This window comes from Notolepis coatsorum (genome assembly GCF_963971535.1).
Source record: "Notolepis coatsorum genome assembly, contig: SCAFFOLD_457, whole genome shotgun sequence".
Classification (NCBI taxonomy): Eukaryota; Metazoa; Chordata; class Actinopteri; order Aulopiformes; family Paralepididae; genus Notolepis; species Notolepis coatsorum.
Genome location: NW_028171500.1, coordinates 60001 through 85000, shown reverse-complemented (window position 1 = coordinate 85000; position 25000 = coordinate 60001). Strand labels below are relative to the sequence as shown.

Here is a 25000-nt window from a genome sequence, read left to right as displayed (position 1 = left end):
CTGTCCTCCTTCATGGCCCTTCTCTCCCTTTACCCGGGAAGCCACTTAGTGTCAACGTGAAGCGCTCAATTTGAACCGACACAAACTGTGGCTACAACCCCTCGTACCGACGGTCCGGCAGTGACTGGCCAAGAATGGGCTTTAAAGGGGAAATCTGTAATCAGCGGTGATGTTGCGTGGTGGGCGGGGCCATCAGTGGTGATGTTGCGTGGTGGGCGGGGCCATCAGTGGTGATGTTGCGTGGTGGGCGGGACCATCAGTGGTGATGTTGCGTGGTGGGCGGGGCCATCAGCGGTGATGTTGCGTGGTGGGCGGGACCATCAGTGGTGATGCTGCGTGGTGGGCGGGGCCATCAGTGGTGATGTTGCGTGGTGGGCGGGGCCATCAGTGGTGATGTTGCGTGGTGGGCGGGACCATCAGCGGTGATGTTGCGTGGTGGGCGGGGCCATCAGTGGTGATGCTGCGTGGTGGGCGGGGCCATCAGTGGTGATGCTGCGTGGTGGGCGGGGCCACACAGGGTCTGAGAGCGTAGCTGTGCACCTCCCAACATTTAGTAACGATGTGGACGAACCCTAACCCCTAATGAACCCTAACCCCTAATGAACCCTAACCCTAACCCTAACCCTAACCCTAACCACACCAGGCTGTAATGACCCAGCTGTGGTGGAGCCGGGCCCAGGCTGTCTCACTGGAACAGGGTGAGGTGACCCAGCTGTGGTGGAGCCGGGCCCAGGCTGTCTCACTGGAACAGGGTGAGGTGACCCAGCTGTGGTGGAGCCGGGCCCAGGCTGTCTCACTGGAACAGGGTGAGGTGACCCAGCTGTGGTGGAGCCGGGCCCAGGCCCACTACACCTGTGGCCTATAGGGCTCCAGACTGTCACTTCAATGACAAATAAGCAGAACATAATCACGTCAAAAGCAAAAACGCTGTCAACGTGTGGCTTCACTTCACCGAAACAGACAATGACAGCAGCAGATTACATCTGGCACCTTTTTTTTTTACTCAGATGCGCCAATTAACCCGTCTACCACACTTACAGAGGGTTAACCTTCTGTAGTGCAGTTGTGAAAGGGTTAACCTTCTGTAGTGTGGTAGTGAAAGGTTAACCTTCTGTAGTGCAGTTGTGAAAGGGTTAACCTTCTGTAGTGTGGTAGTGAAAGGTTAACCTTCTGTAGTGTGGTAGTGAAAGGGTTAACCTTCTGTAGTGTGGTAGTGAAAGGTTAACCTTCTGTAGTGTGGTAGTGAGAGGGTTAACCTTCTGTAGTGTGGTAGTGAACAGGTTAACCTTCTGTAGTGTGGTAGTGAAAGGGTTAACCTTCTGTAGTGTGGTAGTGAAAGGTTAACCTTCTGTAGTGTAGTTGTGAAAGGGTTAACCTTCTGTAGTGTGGTAGTGAAAGGTTAACCTTCTGTAGTGTGGTAGTGAAAGGTTAACCTTCTGTAGTGTGGTAGTGAAAGGTTAACCTTCTGTAGTGTGGTAGTGAAAGGGTTAACCTTCTGTAGTGTGGTAGTGAAAGGTTAACCGTCTGTAGTGTGGCAGTGAAAGGTTAACCTTCTGTAGTGTGGTAGTGAAAGGGTTAACCGTCTGTAGTGTGGTAATGAAAGGGTTAACCTTCTGTAGTGTGGTAGTGAAAGGGTTAACCTTCTGTAGTGTGGTAGTGAAAGGTTAACCGTCTGTAGTGTGGTAGTGAGAGGGTTAACCTTCTGTAGTGTGGTAGTGAAAGGTTAACCTTCTGTAGTGCAGTTGTGAAAGGGTTAACCTTCTGTAGTGTGGTAGTGAAAGGTTAACCTTCTGTAGTGTGGTAGTGAAAGGGTTAACCTTCTGTAGTGTGGTAGTGAAAGGTTAACCTTCTGTAGTGTGGTAGTGAGAGGGTTAACCTTCTGTAGTGTGGTAGTGAACAGGTTAACCTTCTGTAGTGTGGTAGTGAAAGGGTTAACCTTCTGTAGTGTGGTAGTGAAAGGTTAACCTTCTGTAGTGTAGTTGTGAAAGGGTTAACCTTCTGTAGTGTGGTAGTGAAAGGTTAACCTTCTGTAGTGTGGTAGTGAAAGGTTAACCTTCTGTAGTGTGGTAGTGAAAGGTTAACCTTCTGTAGTGTGGTAGTGAAAGGGTTAACCTTCTGTAGTGTGGTAGTGAAAGGTTAACCGTCTGTAGTGTGGCAGTGAAAGGTTAACCTTCTGTAGTGTGGTAGTGAAAGGGTTAACCGTCTGTAGTGTGGTAGTGAAAGGGTTAACCTTCTGTAGTGTGGTAGTGAAAGGGTTAACCTTCTGTAGTGTGGTAGTGAAAGGTTAACCGTCTGTAGTGTGGTAGTGAGAGGGTTAACCTTCTGTAGTGTGGTAGTGAAAGGTTAACCGTCTGTAGTGTGGTAGTGAGAGGGTTAACCTTCTGTAGTGTGGTAGTGAAAGGGTTAACCTGCTGTAGTGTGGTAGTGAAAAGGTTAACCTTCTGTAGTGTGGCAGTGAAAGGTTAACCTTCTGTAGTGTGGTAGTGAAAGGTTAACCATCTGTAGTGTGGTAGTGAAAGGTTAACCTTCTGTAGTGTGGTAGTGAAAGGGTTAACCGTCTGTAGTGTGGTAGTGAAAGGGTTAACCTTCTGTAGTGTGGTAGTGAGAGGGTTAACCTTCTGTAGTGTGGTAGTGAAAGGGTTAACCTGCTGTAGTGTGGTAGTGAGAGGGTTAACCTGCTGTAGTGTGGTAGTGAAAGGGTTAACCTGCTGTAGTGTGGTAGTGAAAAGGTTAACTTTATGTAGTGTGGTAGTGAAAGGTTAACCTTCTGTAGTGTGGTAGTGAGAGGGTTAACCTTCTGTAGATAGGTAGTGAAAGGTTAACCGTCTGTAGTGTGGTAGTGAAAGGTTAACCTTCTGTAGTGTGGTAGTGAAAGGGTTAACCTTCTGTAGTGTGGTAGTGAGAGGGTTAACCGTCTGTAGTGTGGTAGTGAAATGTTAACCTTATGTAGTGTGGTAGTGAAAGGGTTAACTTTATGTAGTGTGGTAGTGAAAGGTTAACCTTCTGTAGTGTGGTAGTGAGAGGGTTAACCTTCTGTAGTGTGGTAGTGAAAGGTTAACCGTCTGTAGTGTGGCAGTGAAAGGTTAACCTTCTGTAGTGTGGTAGTGAAAGGGTTAACCTTCTGTAGTGTGGTAGTGAGAGTGTTAACCGTCTGTAGTGTGGTAGTGAAAGGTTAACCTTATGTAGTGTGGTAGTGAAAGGGTTAACTTTATGTAGTGTGGTAGTGAAAGGTTAACCTTCTGTAGTGTGGTAGTGAGAGGGTTAACCTTCTGTAGTGTGGTAGTGAAAGGTTAACCGTCTGTAGTGTGGCAGTGAAAGGTTAACCTTCTGTAGTGTGGTAGTGAGAGGGTTAACCTTCTGTAGTGTGGTAGTGAAAGGTTAACCGTCTGTAGTGTGGCAGTGAAAGGTTAACCTTCTGTAGTGTGGTAGTGAGAGGGTTAACCTTCTGTATTGTGGTAGTGAAAGGTTAACCGTCTGTAGTGTGGCAGTGAAAGGTTAACCTTCTGTAGTGTGGTAGTGAAAGGTTAATCATCTGTAGTGTGGTAGTGAAAGGGTTAACCTTCTGTAGTGTGGTAGTGAGATGGTTAACCTTCTGTAGTGTGGTAGTGAAAGGTTAACCTTCTGTAGTGTGGTAGTGAAATGGTTAACCTTCTGTAGTGTGGTAGTGAAAGGTTAACCTTCTGTAGTGTGGTTGTGAAAGGGTTAACCGTCTGTAGTGTGGTAGTGAAAGGGTTAACCTTCTGTATTGTCGAAGTGAAAGGGTTAACGCTTCGGTAGTGTGGCAGTGAAAGGGTTAGGGCTAAACTAGGGTATGCAAATGAAGACAACTATTGATGGGCATGCAAGGTCATTGATTTGTGACATGCTGTACCAAACAAAAAGTGTGCAACCAAATCAGGTGCTTGTGTGTACCAAACTAATACAGAGGTATGTTAACCGCCCACCGGGGGCTGTTTTCTTCACAATCTAATATAATTATTATTATTTTTTCTTTTCTTTACAAGTCGATTATTAATTTCAATATAGAATATTCGTTGACAGCCCTACAAGTACAATTAGTTACTGCACACTACATCACCCCTGAGTGGAACATGGAAAGCCAAACTTTACCCCACTGTACCGAAAACTCGTACCGAACCGTGACGTCAAAACCGAGGTGCGTACCGAACCGTGGTGTTTGTGTGCCGTTACACCCCTAGTTACACCCCTAGTTACACCCCTAGTTACACCCCTAGTTACACCTCTAGTTACACCCCTAGTTACACCTCTAGTTACACCCCTAGTTACACCCCTAGTTACACCCCTAGTTACACCTCTAGTTACACCCCTAGTTACACCTCTAGTTACACCTCTAGTTACACCCCTAGTTACACCCCTAGTTACACCTCTAGTTACACCCCTAGTTACACCCCTAGTTACACCCCTAGTTACACCTCTAGTTACACCCTAAGTTACACCCCTAGTTACACCTCTAGTTACACCCCTAGTTACACCCCTAGTTACACCTCTAGTTACACCCCTAGTTACACCTCTAGTTACACCTCTAGTTACACCCCTAGTTACACCCCTAGTTACACCTCTAGTTACACCTCTAGTTACACCCCTAGTTACACCTCTAGTTACACCTCTAGTTACACCTCTAGTTACACCTCTAGTTACACCCCTAGTTACACCTCTAGTTACACCTCTAGTTACACCTCTAGTTACACCCCTAGTTACACCTCTAGTTACACCCCTAGTTACACCCCTAGTTACACCCCTAGTTACACCTGTAGTTACACCCCTAGTTACACCTCTAGTTACACCCCTAGTTACACCCCTAGTTACACCCCTAGTTACACCCCTAGTTACACCCCTAGTTACACCTCTAGTTACACCTCTAGTTACACCTCTAATTACACCCCTAGTTACACCTCTAGTTACACCCCTAGTTACACCCCTAGTTACACCCCTAGTTACACCTCTAGTTACACCCCTAGTTACACCTCTAGTTACACCCCTAGTTACACCCCTAGTTACACCCCTAGTTACACCCCTAGTTACACCCCTAGTTACACCCCTAGTTACACCTCTAGTTACACCCCTAGTTACACCCCTAGTTACACCCCTAGTTACACCCCTAGTTACACCCCTAGTTACACCTCTAGTTACACCCCTAGTTACACCCCTAGTTACACCCCTAGTTACACCCCTAGTTACACCCCTAGTTACACCCCTAGTTACACCCCTAGTACAGAGGGTTAGAGTTAGAGAGCCACTCAGCTGGCAGTCAGCTGGTCACGGTGGTTAACGAGGCACACACAATTGGAGGGGGGCTTCCCACCCTCCAGAACATTTACAACAAGCGGTGCAGGGGGAAGGCTAAGAGAATCATCAAGGACTCCAGCCACCCGAACAACTGCCTCTTTGAACTGCTGCGGTCAGGCAAGCGATACCGGAGTCTCAAGGCGAGCACAGAAAGTCTCAGAAGAAGCTTCTATCCCCAGGCTATCAGGCTGCTCAACGAACAATAAACACTATGCAACAACCATCAAATGCACTCACAACACACATCCACACGCACACACTCACTTTAAACAAACAACACACTGCAGCACCCACTCTCCACACTTTAGATCACCTAAACACACTTTATATTTATTGGTAAAAGATTTGCACTACAACTCGTACACCTACTGTAAATTGTACCTAAATTGTACCTCATCCCATTTCTGCTTTGCACTATATAGTATTGTATATTAGTACATTGCATAGTATATTGTATATTGTATGGTAACTCAGTTACTTCTATTCTGCATCGAACATTGTACATATGTCTATACTGAACACTGTGACCTCTATTTTTACTTCTATTTTACATGCTATACTATGTTATTTCATACTTATCTTGTCTAACACAGTCTCTGGAGCGTAACAGTAAGAAGCATTTTGTATAAAAGTATTCTGTACTTCTGTATGACAACTATTAAAGAAACTTGAACTTGAAACCTGGGTGCCTCAGCAGACGTTTCTGGTCATGTGACATGCATCCCAGATGTGCTTTATTGGCTCAGTTTCCTTTTAATGATTTTTCAGTTTGTTCTATGTTTTGGTCGGAGAAAGAGGCTTGTGTTCTATTGTGTGTCTTCTGTTTAATAAATGAGGGATTTGGTCACTGAAGCATCTTCTGCCTCTCTGTACTTCCCACTATATTGACGGCCCGTACGGACAGATAGCGTTTTAATTATTTTTTTACTTTTTCTGTATTTTGCTCCCATCCCAATTTAGTCGTTATGCCAATTCCCTTCCAGGTCGTTGCGCGCATTGCCCCACTGTCGGCCTGGGGAGGGTGTAGAACTACCACACGCCTCCTCCGATACATGTGGAGACAGCCAGCCGCTTCTTTTCACCCGACAGCGAGGACTCTCACCGGGGGAACGTAACGCGTGCGGAGGTTCACGCTATCACCCCCCGATCCCCACCCTGCTGATGGTGTGTATATGTATGTATTGTGCTGTATAATGACAATACATTTGAATCGAATCTCATTTTTAAATCGCTACGCTGCTATGGACACGACAGTGGCAGACAGCTTCGGAGGTGAGCGCATTGCACCATGCTGATCCACTCAACAGGTAGCGATTTCAAAATGAGATTCGATTCAAATGTATTGTCATTATACAGCACAATACATACATATACATACACACCATCCAACCAGAGTGGATAAAAAAAAAAAAGAAGAAAACTCATACCGGGGGGGGGGGGGGGGGGGGGGGGGGGGGGCAAAACTAGCGTACGTCAGTGGCCAATCAGATCGCAGAACGCGAACGCGGAATGACAACGGAATGCCCCACCCCCACTCCCAGAGGGCCACCATGCCCCACCCCCCACCATGCCCCACCCCCACCCCCCACCCCCAGAGGGCCACCATGCCCCACCCCCACCCCCCACCATGCCCCACCCCCACCCCCACCCCCCACCCCCAGAGGGCCACCATGCCCCACCCCCACCCCCCACCATTTTTTAAATGTATGCATGTATTCCTGCTGGACAGTTTTATATGTATCTTTTATGAACGATCAAATAAATTCAATCAATCAATTCAATCAATCAATCAATCACTTGATGACCTGGGACTCGCCTGACTCCTGGAACCCGCGCTGGGCCCGCCCCCAGGCCTCCCTGAGGCGCAGCAGGCTGCTCTCCAGCGCCCGCAGGTCCGTCAGAGGACAGTTGCAGCGGGGGAACTCCGGGCGGCAGCGGCACCAGCAGTCCCGGGCGCGGCACACGAAGTGGCCCTCGGAGCTGCAGCCCACGTGGTTCAGCGCCGCCTGGACGAAGTGGGTCTGCAGGTAGACGGGCAGGATGACCTGGAGGCCTGCGAGGGAGGGGGAGGGGTGGACCGGTCAGAGCCATGTCTAATAACAACAACAACAACAACAACAACAACAACAACAACAACAACAACAACAACAACAACAACAACAACAACAACAACAACAACAACAACAACAACAACAATACTAATGAATAGAATAGAATAGAATAGAAATACTTTTATTATCGCGAGGGACATTTGACACTGCAAATAACGCACATTAAACATTTAGACAGAACAGGTCACAAATAAGAATACAAAAAACGAATTGCCTAAGAATAGAATAAAAAATACAGTAAATAAATGCAGTAAAAATATACAGAAGTCGACAGTAGGTGTAATATTGCACAGCGTTGTTTCAAAAGTAAGAGTCCAGGAAGATGGTAACTGTCACCCTGTGCTCAGAGTCGGAGTGAAGGACTTCCTGTGCCGCTCAGTGCTAAGAATGAATATGATAAACATAAAGTTCATAATTTTTTTTAAATGTAATTAATATATATATATTTATATTTATATATTCGTTTAAAATCTTACTTCTACTGTACATGAGTTCATGAACTGTTAACCACCAATCCTGGCTGGTCAAAGTATTTACTTATTTGCCATCACTGTGAAAACCATAAACATTATGATAATATGGACCCTGATAATAATATACCCCACGTGCATGGAGATGTACTGTACCATTGTGCTCCTGTATCTATTTGTGTGTGTGTGTGTGTGTGTGTGTGTGTGTGTGTGTGTGTGTGTGTGTGTGTGTGTGTGTGTGTGTGTGTGTGTGTGTGTGTGTGCGTGCGTGAGTGCGTGCGTGCGCGCGTGTGTGTGTGTGTGTGTGTGTGCGTGCATGCGTGCGTGCGTGCGTGCGTGTATGTGTGTGTGTGTGTGTGTGCGTGCATGCGTGCGTGCGTGCGTGCGTGTATGTGCGTGCGTGTATGTGTGTGTGTGTGTGTGTGTGTGTGCACCAATCATATCTTTACAACCGTTCAGAGCTATGAAATAGCCTATGCTTTTATATATATTATTAGGGCTGTCAAAATAATGCATTACAATAATTAGCTTAAGTCATGTTGAGCACATTTTGAGTGAGAGACTGCAGAGACTGGAGACCGTCCTTGAAAGAGGAACGCTCCCTCTCTCACCCACACCTTGGTCCTGGACCCGGGGGAACGCTCCCTCTCTCACCCACACCTTGGTCCTGGACCCGGGGGAACGCTCCCTCTCTCACCCACACCTTGGTCCTCCACCCGGGGGAACGCTCCCTCTCTCACCCACACCTTGGTCCTCGACCCGGGGGAACGCTCCCTCTCTCACCCACACCTTGGTCCTCGACCCGGGGGAACGCTCCCTCTCTCACCCACACCTTGGTCCTCGACCCGGGGGAACGCTCCCTCTCTCACCCACACCTTGGTCCTGGACCCGGGGGAACGCTCCCTCTCTCACCCACACCTTGGTCCTCGACCCGGGGGAACGCTCCCTCTCTCACCCACACCTTGGTCCTCGACCCGGGGGAACGCTCCTCTCACCCACACCTTGGTCCTGGACCCGGGGGAACGCTCCCTCTCTCACCCACACCTTGGTCCTCGACCCGGGGGAACGCTCCCTCTCTCACCCACACCTTGGTTTACTAAGGGATTTATTTGTTACCGTCCTTTTCTCCCCCTGAACAATTCAGATTTTTATTTCCTCTATTAAATGCCTTACTTTCACACTGTCCTTGCTATTGTCACTACTAGACCACTGTGAGTCACCGGCTGATGTTATAATGCAGGACTTTGGAGAAGTCTTTATTCGGCATGCAGTGACACACACACACACAGGAACACACACACACACACAGGAACACACACACACACAGGAACACACACACACACAGGAACACACACACACAGGAACACACACACACAGGAACACACACACACAGGGACACACACACACAGGAACACACACACACACACAGGAACACACACACACACAGGAACACACACACACACAGGAACACACACACACAGGGACACACACACACAGGGACACACACACACAGGAACACACACACACACAGGAACACACACACACACAGGAACACACACACACACAGGAACACACACACACAGGGACACACACACACAGGAACACACACACACAGGAACACACACACACACAGGAACACACACACACACACAGGAACACACACACACACAGGAACACACACACACACAGGAACACACACACACACAGGAACACACACACACACAGGAACACACACACACAGGAACACACAGGAACACACACACAGGAACACACACACACACAGGAACACACACACACAGGAACACACACACAGGAACACACACACACAGGAACACACACACACAGGAACACACACACACAGGAACACACACACACAGGAACACACACACACAGGAACACACACACACAGGAACACACACACACAGGAACACACACACACAGGAACACACACACACAGGAACACACACACACAGGAACACACATACAGGAACGGACACACACACAGGAACACACACACACAGGAACACACACACACAGGAACACACACACAGGAACGGAACACACACACAGGAACACACACACACAGGAACACACACACAGGAACACACACACACAGGAACACACACACAGGAACACACACAGGAACGGAACACACACACAGGAACACACACACACAGGAACACACACACACAGGAACACACAGGAACACACACACAGGAACACACACACACAGGAACACACAGGAACACACACACAGGAACACACACACACAGGAACACACACACACAGGAACACACACACACAGGAACACACACACACAGGAACACACACACAGGAACACACACACACACAGGAACACACACACACAGGAACACACACACAGGAACACACACACACAGGAACACACACACAGGAACACACACACACAGGAACACACACACAGGAACACACACACAGGAACACACAGGAACACACACACACAGGAACACACACACAGGAACACACACACAGGAACACACAGGAACACACACACAGGAACACACACACAGGAACACACACACACAGGAACACACACACAGGAACACACACACAGGAACACGCAGGAACACACACACAGGAACACACACACACAGGAACACACACACAGGAACACACACACACAGGAACACACACACACAGGAACACACACACACAGGAACACACACACAGGAACACACACACAGGAACACACACACAGGAACACACACACATGAACACACAGGAACACACACACAGGAACACACACACACAGGAACACACACACACAGGAACACGCACACAGGAACACACACACAGGAACACACAGGAACACACACACAGGAACACACACACACAGGAACACACACACACAGGAACACACACACACAGGAACACACACACACAGGAACACACACACAGGAACACACAGGAACACACACACAGGAACACACAGGAACACACACACAGGAACACACACACACAGGAACACACACACACAGGAACACACACACACAGGAACACACACACACAGGAACACACAGGAACACACACACAGGAACACACACACACAGGAACACACACACACAGGAACACACACACACAGGAACACACACACACAGGAACACACAGGAACACACACACAGGAACACACACACACAGGAACACACACACACAGGAACACACAGGAACACACACACAGGAACACACACACAGGAACACACACACACAGGAACACACACACACAGGGACACACACACACACAGGAACACACACACACACAGGAACACACACACACAGGAACACACACACACAGGAACACACACACACAGGGACACACACACACAGGAACACACACACACACACAGGAACACACACACACACAGGAACACACACACACACAGGAACACACACACACAGGGACACACACACACAGGGACACACACACACAGGAACACACACACACACACAGGAACACACACACACACAGGAACACACACACACACAGGAACACACACACACAGGGACACACACACACAGGAACACACACACACAGGAACACACACACACACAGGAACACACACACACACACAGGAACACACACACACACAGGAACACACACACACACACAGGAACACACACACACACAGGAACACACACACACACAGGAACACACACACACAGGAACACACAGGAACACACACACAGGAACACACACACACACAGGAACACACACACACAGGAACACACACACAGGAACACACACACACAGGAACACACACACACAGGAACACACACACACAGGAACACACACACACAGGAACACACACACACAGGAACACACACACACAGGAACACACACACACAGGAACACACACACACAGGAACACACACACACAGGAACACACACACACAGGAACACACATACAGGAACGGAACACACACACAGGAACACACACACACAGGAACACACACACACAGGAACACACACACAGGAACGGAACACACACACAGGAACACACACACACAGGAACACACACACAGGAACACACACACACAGGAACACACACACAGGAACACACACAGGAACGGAACACACACACAGGAACACACACACACAGGAACACACACACACAGGAACACACAGGAACACACACACAGGAACACACACACACAGGAACACACAGGAACACACACACAGGAACACACACACACAGGAACACACACACACAGGAACACACACACACAGGAACACACACACAGGAACACACACACACAGGAACACACACACAGGAACACACACACACAGGAACACACACACAGGAACACACACACAGGAACACACAGGAACACACACACACAGGAACACACACACAGGAACACACACACAGGAACACACAGGAACACACACACAGGAACACACACACAGGAACACACACACACAGGAACACACACACAGGAACACACACACAGGAACACGCAGGAACACACACACAGGAACACACACACACAGGAACACACACACAGGAACACACACACACAGGAACACACACACACAGGAACACACACACACAGGAACACACACACAGGAACACACACACAGGAACACACACACAGGAACACACACACATGAACACACAGGAACACACACACAGGAACACACACACACAGGAACACACACACACAGGAACACGCACACAGGAACACACACACAGGAACACACAGGAACACACACACAGGAACACACACACACAGGAACACACACACACAGGAACACACACACACAGGAACACACACACACAGGAACACACACACAGGAACACACAGGAACACACACACAGGAACACACAGGAACACACACACAGGAACACACACACACAGGAACACACACACACAGGAACACACACACACAGGAACACACACACACAGGAACACACAGGAACACACACACAGGAACACACACACACAGGAACACACACACACAGGAACACACACACACAGGAACACACACACACAGGAACACACAGGAACACACACACAGGAACACACACACACAGGAACACACACACACAGGAACACACAGGAACACACACACAGGAACACACACACAGGAACACACACACACAGGAACACACACACAGGAACACACACACACAGGAACACGCACACACAGGAACACACACACAGGAACACACACACACAGGAACACACACACACAGGAACACACACACAGGAACACACACACACAGGAACACACACACAGGAACACACACACAGGAACACACACACAGGAACACACACACACAGGAACACACACACAGGAACACACACACACAGGAACACGCACACAGGAACACACACACACAGGAACACACAGGAACACACACACACAGGAACACGCACACATGCAGTTGTTGGGTCGCCGATGCGATTGAGTCTCTGCACTTGACCCATCCCGTCGTCCTTCCCCCCCCCAAGGGCAGCCGGGAGCCCTTCCCCCCCCCAAGGGCAGCCGGGAGCCCTTCCCCCCCCCCGGAGCCCTTCCCCCCCCCAAGGGCAGCCGGGAGCCCTTCCCCCCCCCGGAGCCCTTCCCCCCCCCAAGGGCAGCCGGGAGCCCTTCCCCCCCCCGGAGCCCTTCCCCCCCCCGGAGCCCTTCCCCCCCCCAAGGGCAGCCGGGAGCAGATAGATAGCCGGCGACTAGGGACGCTCGATATTGGATTTTTTACCGATACCCATATACCGATATTGTCCAACTCTTAATTTCCGATACCGATATCAACCGATATCAACCGATACCGATATATGCAGGGTTCCCCCCCCCCCCCCCCCCCCAAAAACTGAATAATTTCAGGTAATTAACATTACATATCTCTTGTCGTGTAATTAACACAACATTATGCATACTTTGACAATAAATAAAATAATAATTTGTTCTTACTTGCTTGCCTGGGTAAATAAAGGTTCAATAAATGAAAAAGAAAAAAAGAAAAGATTATAATTATTTTTTTTTTAAACCGATACCGATATTTTCCGATATCACATTTTTATGCCAATATCGGCCGATAATATCGGACATCCCTACCGGCGACCAATCCAAGTGCTCCTGCCCGTCTTCGTCAGGGACCACAGGGGGAGCCAGCGCAAGAGGTTGTCTTTTCACAAAGTGAAATATTGAGTTGACTCTCAAACCACAGGCCTTGCATTAATATGTAGCATTTTGCGTCGAAAGCCCTTTTTTTTTTTTTTTTTTTTTTATTATCTTTCTTCCTCCTTTTTTCCCGATTTCCCCCCCTCCCACCCTTCCTGGTTGTTGCGTACTTTCCCCTACTGTTGGTCCGGGAGACCGGAGACTGTCACATGCTTTCCTCCGACGCATGTGCAGCCTGCCGGCAGGCCAACCTGGCCGCGCAGGTTCTCACCGAGGAGAGTGTAGCGTGTGGGAGGCCACACTATCTCGCCTTAGTTCCTACCCTTGCTGAGCAGGCGCCCCGACCGAACTGTAGGGGTCGCTGTACACAACGCCCAGGACCCACCCTTCAGCTTCCCACCCCCTGATACAGCCAATTGTATCAGCGTGAGAGGACAGCCAAGCTGATAGCAACGCCGGGAGCTGGATTCGAACAGGCGAATCCTAGTCCCTACTGGTGTTGGTGACGAACGTAATCTCCGTGCGCCACCTGCCCCCCTAAAGCCCTTGTTAAAGATGATGATTGATGAAACGACTCGCTATCTATAGTACTTTGAGGCATAATACCACCACTTACACAAAGTATAAGCGCATTCTGGAAGGATTGGCCTGCGCATTGGGTGCGAGACACTTGAGTAAGTCATTAGTTCGGGGTCATCCCTATGTTCCCCGGGTTCTATGTTCCCCGCTCCCGAAAAAAGGGTCCTATGTTCCCCCGGGTTCTATGTTCCCCGCTCCCGAAAAAAGGGTCCTATGTTCCCCGGGTGCTAGATCAGCCATTCTCAAACAGTGGGCACCAGTGAGCGCCATCTAGTGGGCCGCGGAGGCAGCCTAACCTACTGCCAAAATCAATGCTTACATTTGTGTTAGTAGTCGCCGCAACGAACAGTAGAATTTCGCCGGCACGGAAACAAGAGAAATGGAATTGCCCATATCCAAATGAGAGAAATTCCAGTGAAATATCAGGCTATGGTGTTTGAGCTTAAAATAATTTATAGGCAGGCTATGTAACGAATGATATTGATAAATTAGGCCTAGGCCTATATCAATTATTTTAAGCTCAAACAGATTTGCACGTAGGCCTATCAACATAGGACCCGGGGAACATAGATACGCTCCCATTAGTTCCTACTAGGTACTTAATCATAATAAGTATGTAAAGTCTGTACTGTACCTTGTAACTGGATCTTGTTCTCTGGGCTCTGGACCAGCACTGAGCTCACAGAGTCCAGGTTGTCATAGTTACTGCATCCAAGGGGCCCGGTCCTGGTCTCAGTCACCTGCAAACAGGCACATCAAACGATATATAAACACTCTGCAGTGTGTGAATTAAAGATATATAAACACACTCTGCAGTGTGTGAATTAAAGATATATAAACACTCTGCAGTGTGTGAATTAAAGATATATAAACATACTCTGCAGTGTGTGCATTAAAGATATATAAACACACTCTGCAGTGTGTGAATTAAAGATATATAAACACACTCTGCAGTGTGTGAATTAAAGATATATAAACACTCTCTGCAGTGTGTGAATTAAAGATATATAAACATACTCTGCAGTGTGTGAATTAAAGATATATAAACACTCTGCAGTGTGTGAATTAAAGATATATAAACATACTCTGCAGTGTGTGAATTAAAGATATATAAACATACTCTGCAGTGTGTGAATTAAAGATATATAAACACTCTGCAGTGTGTGAATTAAAGATATATAAACATACTCTGCAGTGTGTGAATTAAAGATATATAAACACTCTCTGCAGTGTGTGAATTAAAGATATATAAACATACTCTGCAGTGTGGGAATTACAAGATATATAAATATACTCTGCAGTGTGTGAATTACAAGATATATAAACACTCTGCAGTGTGTGAATTACAAGCTATATAAACACTCTCTGCAGTGTGTGAATTAAAGATATATAAACATACTCTGCAGTGTGTGAATTACAAGATATATAAACATACTCTGCAGTGTGGGAATTAAAGATATATAAACATACTCTGCAGTGTGTGAATTAAAGATATATAAACACACTCTGCAGTGTGTGAATTACAAGCTATATAAACATACTCTGCAGTGTGTGAATTAAAGATATATAAACATACTCTGCAGTGTGTGAATTACAAGATATATAAACATACTCTGCAGTGTGTGAATTAAAGATATATAAACATACTCTGCAGTGTGTGAATTAAAGATATATAAACACACTCTGCAGTGTGTGAATTAAAGATATATAAACATACTCTGCAGTGTGGGAATTAAAGATATATAAATACACTCTGCAGTGTGTGAATTACAAGATATATAAACATACTCTGCAGTGTGGGAATTACAAGATATATAAACATACTCTGCAGTGTGTGAATTACAAGATATATAAACATACTCTGCAGTGTGGGAATTACAAGATATATAAACATACTCTGCAGTGTGTGAATTAAAGATATATAAACATACTCTGCAGTGTGTGAATTACAAGATATATAAACATACTCTGCAGTGTGTGAATTACAAGATATATAAACATACTCTGCAGTGTGTGAATTAAAGATATATAAATACACTCTGCAGTGTGTGAATTACAAGATATATAAACATACTCTGCAGTGTGTGAATTAAAGATATATAAATACACTCTGCAGTGTGTGAATTACAAGATATATAAACATACTCTGCAGTGTAATATAATAATAATATAATAATATATATATAATAATATAATATATAAACATACTCAGCAGTGTGTGAATTACAAGTAATATGGGACGGCCCTCTTTTTGTTCAAGAAACAGTCCAACATTTTGGGAAATAACGCTTATTTGCCAACTTCCCCAGAGAGTCAGACAAGAAGATTGATACCAGTTTCAACTTTGTGTGCGTCCAGTATTACCGGAGAGAGGTCCAGGTGCAGGCTAGCCTAGTTTAGCATAAGGACTGGAGGCAGTAGGTAGCAGCTAGCCTAGTTTAGCATAAGGACTGGAGGCAGTAGGTAGCAGCTAGCCTAGCTTAGCACAAGGACTGGAGGCAGTAGGGAGCAGCTAGCCTAGCTTAGCACAAGGACTGGAGGCAGTAGGGAGCAGCTAGCCTAGCTTAGCACAAGGACTGGAGGCAGTAGGGAGCAGCTAGCCTAGCTTAGCACAAGGACTGGAGGCAGTAGGGAGCAGCTAGCCTAGCTTAGCACAAGGACTGGAGGCAGTAGGGAGCAGCTAGCCTAGCTTAGCACAAGGACTGGAGGCAGCAAATGGAAAAGCTTCTCTTGTCCATACAGTGTGACAAACCTTGTGGTCATGATAACTTAGATGGTAAACTGCTCCAGCTGGCAGCCAGAATTGTAGCAAAGCCACTGTGTCATATTTTTAATCTACTTCCAAAAAATGCTAAACAGCCTTTTAATGGAGCAAATAGTCGACGATTAGTATCTTGCCAGTTTTAAGCAAAATCATGGAAGGTGTTTTTAAACAGATTCAGCATTACCTCTCAGAAAACAGTATCAATTCTCAATTCCAACATGCATATAAGGAGGGTTATTCTACATGTACAGCTTTAACAGAATTAACAGATGACTGGCTACAACAAATTGACAGGAAGCGAATGGTGGGTACTGTACTACTGGATTTCAGTGCAGCTTTTGACCTCATAGATCACGGGTTGCTGCTCATAAAACTAACTGCATATGGATTCAGAACTGCAGCTGTTAACTGGATAAAAAGCTATCTATGTAACAGACAGCAATGTGTTGTGTTTAATGGTACCCTGTCTGTCACCCCCCCCGGTCATATTGGACCGGCCATCGGACTTTCAACACCACTCATGAACAATACCCTATTGCATTTGTGCCTGTCTATGTTTATTAATTTGTTCTCTGTCATACTCACTAATCTGTTGTCTGTGTATCTGCTGTCTGTGTTGTGCCCCATTGTCTAGTCTAGTGATTTCTCCCCTGTGTCTGTATCTATGTGTTATTTAGTGTCGTCATGTTTCAGTATTTTACCCCGGGTTGTTCTGTCTTTTCCACGCAGCTGTGTCTTGTTCCCAATCACCCTCATGTGTCAATTAGTCTGTGTATATTACTGTTGTCTGCCCTGCCTTCCTGTGCTGGATCATTGTTTATGTTACCCTTGTCCTGTGTGCTGTCAACCTTATGTTTCTCCGTATTCCCAGTGAGTCAGTTTTGTATTGTTTGCCACGTTATCAATCTAGGTCGTCCTCGGACGGGCCCTCCATCGGTGCTTCCAGTCATCCCAATCCTCCATGCATCTGGCTAGCTCGCCGGTGCTTTCTGTTCCCGCATCTCTCCTGAGTACGTCCACGTAGGTTAATGTGGGACGTCCTTGTGATCGATGCCCGTGTGTTGGTTCCCACAGCACAAGTTTCAAGTTTCTTTAAGCCTGAGGAAGTAGAGGCGTTGTCGTGCCTTCTTCACCACACTGTCAATATGTGTGGTCCATGTCAAGTCCTCGGATATGTAGGCTCCGAGGTACTTAAAGCTGTTGACTCTCTCAACCGGTGCCCCGTCGATGCTGAGGGGGCTGTAGTCCTTGACCCCCGACCTCCTGAAGTCCACAATCATCTCCTTTGTTTTGCTGACGTTCAGGGAGAGGCTGTTTTCCTGGCACCATCCCACCAGGACCTTGACCTCTTCCAGGTAGGCCCTCTCGTCGTTGGCAGAGATCAGGCCCACCACCACTGTGTCGTCAGCAAATTTGATGATTGTATTGCTACTCCGCTGAGCCACACAGTCGTGTGTGTACAGGGAGTAGAGGAGGGGACTCAGAACACAGCCCTGGGGGGCCCCTATGTTGAGGGTGATGGATGAGGAGGTGCAGTTGCCTGCTCTCACCACCTGGGGTCTGCCAGTCAGGAAGTCCAAGACCCACTGGCAGAGGTCATAGTTCAAGCCCAGGTCCCTGAGCTTGGCTATGAGTATGGAGGGGACTATGGTATTGAATGCCGAGCTGTAGTCGATGAATAGCATTCTCACATAGTTCCCCTGCCTCTTGTCCAGGTGTGATGCTGCTGTGTGCAGCACATGGGCTATGGCGTCCTCCGTGGACCTGTTGGGGCGGTATGCAAATTGCAGGGGGTCCATGTTGATGGGGAGGGAGGAGCAGATGTAGCCCTTTACTAGCTTCTCAAAGCACTTCATGGCTATGGAGGTGAGAGCTACAGGGCGGTAGTCGTTGAGGCAAGCAGGCTTGGATTTTTTGGGTACAGGGATAATAGTGGACTTCTTCAGGCAGGTGGTTTGCTGGTTGGTATCTCATGGTGTCTCTGGCAGTGACCTGCCAGCCTCATTCTCCTGACTGCCACTTTATCGCTCACCTTTAGCACCCCCCCATACAAGTTTGCATTAGTGACATGCTCATCCCTGTTGATGTTGAGCACCACACGCATCATTCTGGTGTAGCACCCATCCAAGGACTTCTGCAGGGTGGGCTTCAAGGTCCAGCATTCACTGCCATACAAAAGGACAGACTCAACTGTTGCATGAAAGAAGTTGAGCTTGATTTGACGGGGGAGGTTGGATTTCCACACACTGGTCATGCCGTTCAGAGCCCTCCACGCAAGCGCCTTCCTCACTTTAAGGTCTTGCTCGGACGAGTTGACCCACGAGCCCAGGTACTTGAAATCCCTGACTTCCTTTAGAGCAGAGCCTCCTGTTGTCCTTAGAGGTGGATGATCCGGGAGGATGTTATACATTATGACCTCGGTTTTCTTGGCATTTAGCCTGAGGCCAACCTTGGCGCACTCCGTCTCCACTCTGCACAGGACTTCCTGTGCTGCTCCACCTGGTCAGAGAGCAGGCTGATGTTGTCCGCGTAGTCAAGGTCTGGTAGGACTATGGCGGGGTGTCGTCTCGATCTCCTTGGGGTTATTGTAAGACCAAGTTCCTGCTCCCGTCCATTGATGGCCTTCCTGAGCGCATAGTCGAGGACTATGACGAAAAGGAAGGGGGCAAGGGTGTCGTTAAGTAAAGAGATTATTACTTTCATCCACGACTCGTGCTTCATCTATTTCATCCTCCACTACCTCTCCTCGTGTTAAGTCTGCATGAATGAATGAATGAATGAAAACTTTATTTAACAGATTGCAGAATGGGTACAATACAGTACGGCTCAATACATACAATTGTTAAGGGGATGCAGACCTGAGAAAGACGTTTGTCTTGTTTCCATCAGGGTCCCCCATTTTCAATTCATATAGACATATATGACATACATGACATACAGATAGTCAGTACTGCTACATCTATACATTTATGACATACCAGATTTGCAAATACAGTACTGTTTGTGATACAGAAGGAGTCAAGAAAAGGGAGTATATACATTTGACGTAGAAACTGTACATTGGAGGTTGGGTGGGGGGGGTTGGGTACATTGGGATATTGACAACCATACTGGGTAATTTACATTGGAGGTGGTTGGGGGGGGGGGGGGGGGGGGGGGGGCACACTGTATAAACAAGTAACACTGTACATTGAGGGGGGGGGGGAGGAGACACTGTACAAACAAACACAATTGTACATTGAACTATTGACAAAACCATACTAGGTAAATGACTGTACATTGGAGGGGGTTGGAATGATTGGGTTAGGATATTTACAGGGGCCAGTGTTGAATTGCAGTCTCCCGTAGGTGTCCCTTGAGAGAGGTTTTGAAAGTGGGTAGTGATCCACATTCCTTTACAGCTTTGGGTAGGGCGTTCCACATTGATGTGGCATAATTGCGAAACGTGTTTAGTCCCTTATTTGAGCCGAATCTGGGTTTGACATGATTTGTGGAGCTCCCTCTGGTGTTGTGATCGTGGTATTCACTGACCTTTGGGAAGTATTTTGACATGTACATGGGTACCTTGGTCGTGTAGTGTATCTTGTAGACCAGGCCCATTGCAAGTTGTTGTACTCTGTCGTCTACTCTAAGCCATCCTAGGTTGTCGAAGTGGGCAGGGGTGAGGTGGGTTCTAGGAGTAAGGTCAAGCAGTAGTCTGACCAGTTTGTTTTGAGATGTTTGTAATTTTGTTTTTAGCGCCTTTGAGGTGCTTTGGTACCATGAGGTGCAAGCATAGTCGTAGTACCCCTGAATGAGTGCTCCTGCCAGAGTCTTCAGGGTGTTCTTGTTTACCAGAGAGGAGATCCGGTACAAGAATCGAGTTCGTTGGTTGACTTTTTTTATTACATTGGATGCCATTTTGTCACAGGAGAGATTAGCCTCTAGGATGGACCCCAGGTAGGTAATTTCATCTTTCCTTGTGACAATATTGTCACCCACTGTAACTGAGAAGCCGTCGGTCTTGCTGAGTTTGTTATTTGAACCGAAGAGAATGGACTCTGTTTTGCCCATGTGTAATGATAGTTTGTTATCAGCGAGCCATTCCGGGTTCTACTCCTCTCTACCACCGACATGCCAACGAAACGTTCCAGGAAACGTAACACCTGTCCAACTTTAAATCCCTACAGTGTGGAATTCCACAGGAAAGCTGCCTGGGGCCCCTCTTCTACGCCATTTTTACAAATGATTTGCCATGGGCATTAGAAAATACATGTATGGTTATGTACACCGATGATACTACAATGTATGCATCATCAGACAAGACAGAAGAGCTTAATGAAGTCCTTCAGAGAGAATTGAACTCAGTGTCCACTTGGGTGTCTGAAAACAGGCTGAAGTTAAACATCTCAAAAACCAAGAGCCTAATATTGGGATCCAAGCATGCTATAAGAAAAGACGTGAAGCTAAGTATATCTTTAGACGGAACAGCTATTGAGCAAGTTAGAGAGGGAAAGCTGTTGGGTGTCACACTTGATGGAACACTCTCATGGTCAACTCACACCAACAATGTGGTTGTTGCCAAAATGAGCAGAGGTATTTCAATTATCAGAAGGTGTAGGTATTTTCTAGCCGATCTGATATTGAAGCAAGTGATACAGTCATTAGTTCTTTCTCACCTTGACTACTGTCCAACTGTCTGGTCTAATGCCTCAAGACAAGAGCTCAATAAGATCCAGCTCACTCAGAACAGAGCGGCCCGTCTGGCCCTGAACTGCTCAATGAGAAACAGTGTGGAGGGGACGCAGACCAAGCTGTCGTGGTTGAAGGTGGAAGACAGACTGGATTGCAGCCTGATCTTGTTCATGAGGAATATATATATCTCAAGAGATCTGTTTGTATTCACAGCTAACATGTACACATGATCGACATAAGTATAATACTAAGCATGCCTGTAGGGAAACGTTCACACTGCTACTACCAAAAACTAATGCAGCAAAGAAAACTGTGTTATATAGAGCCATGTCATATTGGAATAAACTGCCAGTACATCTTACTCAGATAACCAGTAAGATAAGTTTTAAAAATTATTTGAAAACAGCATTGAGAGAAAAAGAAATTAGTTTACATTAAAGAAAAACACAGATACTGTAGTTTACACTGTAAAGATATGACTGTCTGAGAGTTTAATCCCTTTTATTGTATTTTCTGTGATCTGATACTCTGTAATGCTATTTGGAATTATTTTTATATGTAGGAATATTGGAATATATTTTTAAATGTATGCTACTATAATGTTATGTATGTATGTACTGTTTTTGTTGTGTGTGGACCCCAGGAAGACTAGTTGTTGCTGCGGTGATGACTAATGGGGATCCGTAATAAAGATAAAGATAAAGTAGGGAGCAGCTAGCCTAGCTTAGCACAAGGACTGGATGCAGTAGGGAGCAGCTAGCCTAGCTTAGCACAAGGACTGGAGGCAGTAGAGAGCAGCTAGCCTAGCTTAGCACAAGGACTGGAGGCAGTAGGGAGCAGCTAGCCTAGCTTAGCACAAGGACTGGAGGCAGTAGGGAGCAGCTAGCCTAGCTTAGCACAAGGGCTGGAGGCAGTTAGCGGGTCAGGTAGCTAGCGGGTCAGGCAGCTAGCGGGTCAGGTAACTAGCGGGTCAGGCAGCTAGCGGATCAGGCAGCTAGCGGGTCAGGTAACTAGCGGGTCAGGCAGCTAGCGGGTCAGGCAGCTAGCGGGTCAGGTAGCTAGCGGGTCAGGCAGTTAGCGGGTCAGGCAGCTAGCGGATCAGGCAGCTAGCGGATCAGGCAGCTAGCGGGTCAGGTAACTAGCGGGTCAGGCAGCTAGCGGGTCAGGCAGCTAGCGGGTCAGGTAGCTAGCGGGTCAGGCAGCTAGCGGGTCAGGCAGCTAGCGGGTCAGGCAGCTAGCGGGTCAGGTAGCTAGCGGATCAGGTAGCTAGCGGGTCAGGTAGCTAGCGGGTCAGGCAGCTAGCGGGTCAGGTAGCTAGCGGGTCAGGTAGCTAGCGGGTCAGGCAGCTAGCGGGTCAGGCAGCTAGCGGGTCAGGTAGCTAGCGGGTCAGATAGCTAGCGGGTCACGACCGTGTTGGTGTTTAGAGGTGACTCAGGGGTAGAGGGAGATATATGTTTGTGTTGTTGGTAGAAATATGCTCTTTATTGGAAGACATATAACTGCATTCGGTCAAATGCTTCAGTTATTGTTTATTGACAATGTCAACATCCATAACAGAGCATTTTGTGAGTGTATGGGCGCTAACCCAGCTCCCTCAGACAGTCGCGTGCATCTGTTGGGACCCTGGGGGCGGCTCCAGGTGGGTGCCAACTTGGCGGGTGCCAACAGAACCCTCTGACCAGCTGCAGAGAGCAGCACAACAGAACCCCCTGACCAGCTGCAGAGAGCAGCACAACAGAACCCCCTGACCAGCTGCAGAGAGCAGCACAACAGAACCCCCTGACCAGCTGCAGAGAGCAGCACAACAGAACCCCCTGACCAGCTGCAGAGAGCAGCACAACAGAACCCCCTGACCAGCTGCAGAGAGCAGCACAACAGAACCCCCTGACCAGCTGCAGAGAGCAGCACAACAGAACCCCCTGACCAGCTGCAGAGAGCAGCACAACAGAACCCCCTGACCAGCTGCAGAGAGCAGCACAAGCAAAGGACTTCTGCAAGCTGTTGGTGGAGCCACACTTTCTGCAAGCTGTCGGTGGAGCCACACTTTCTGCAAGCCGTCGGTGGAGCCAATTTTTCTCCCCATTTTCTATTTTTCTCCCATCCCAATTTCGTGTTTCCAATCCTTCCCTCCCCAGTCTTGAACGTTGCTAGACTATGCCTCCCACTGGTCGGCTGTAGTGAGGATAGAAGCCTTGCATCACGTGTCCCCTCCGGTACACGAGGAGGCAGCCTGCCGCATCTTTTCACCGCAGCAGCTCGAACTCTCAGTGGCGAGGAGTAACGCGTGGGAGGCTCACGCTGCCCCCAATACTTCCTGTTTCCGCCGCACCGGCATCACCCAACCGACCTGTAGGAGTCGCTGTCCACAACGTCCAATCCCCACCCACCGGCTTTCCCACCCTCTAACACTGCCAATTGTGTTAGTATGACGGCCGGCCAAGCCGGTAGCAACGCCAAGAGCTGGGCTCGAACCGGTGATACTCGCCAACCATACCATCGTGCTCGGGTCTGGTCGGAGGGCTGAGGTGAGGGAATCAGCCTCAGGAGGAGGGGCTGGCAAAGTCCAGAGGAACCTGCCGAACCAGCGGGTGTGACCAGAGACAGATGGCTTCCCTCTTCGTCAGAGTGTGAGGCGACCCGGGGGGTCGAGGTAGAACCGTCCTCTTCATCAGAGTGTGAGGCGGCCGGGGGGTCGAGGTAGAACCGTCCTCTTCATCAGAGTGTGAGGCGACCCGGGGGGTCGAGGTAGAACCGTCCTCTTCATCAGAGTGTGAGGCGGCCGGGGGAGTCGAGGTAGAACCGTCCTCTTCATCAGAGTGTGAGGCGGCCGGGGAGTCGAGGTAGAACCGTCCTCTTCATCAGAGTGTGAGGCGGGGGGGGGAGTCGAGGTAGAACCGTCCTCTTCATCAGGGTGTGAGGCGGGGGGGTCGAG

The 25000-nt window shown here is 47.9% G+C and overlaps 1 protein-coding gene across 1 annotated transcript in view; it reads right to left on the bottom strand.

The window, feature by feature from the left end:
* Nucleotides 1-25000, bottom strand: part of LOC311248252 (BMP/retinoic acid-inducible neural-specific protein 3-like) — a gene marked incomplete at both ends in the record, with an annotated part of 110362 nt that overhangs the window by 30521 nt on the left and 54841 nt on the right. The window contains 2 exon segments of the mRNA XM_084339170.1: nucleotides 7124-7360; nucleotides 15265-15370. Of these exon segments, the coding sequence (XP_084195296.1) occupies nucleotides 7124-7360; nucleotides 15265-15370 (343 nt within the window).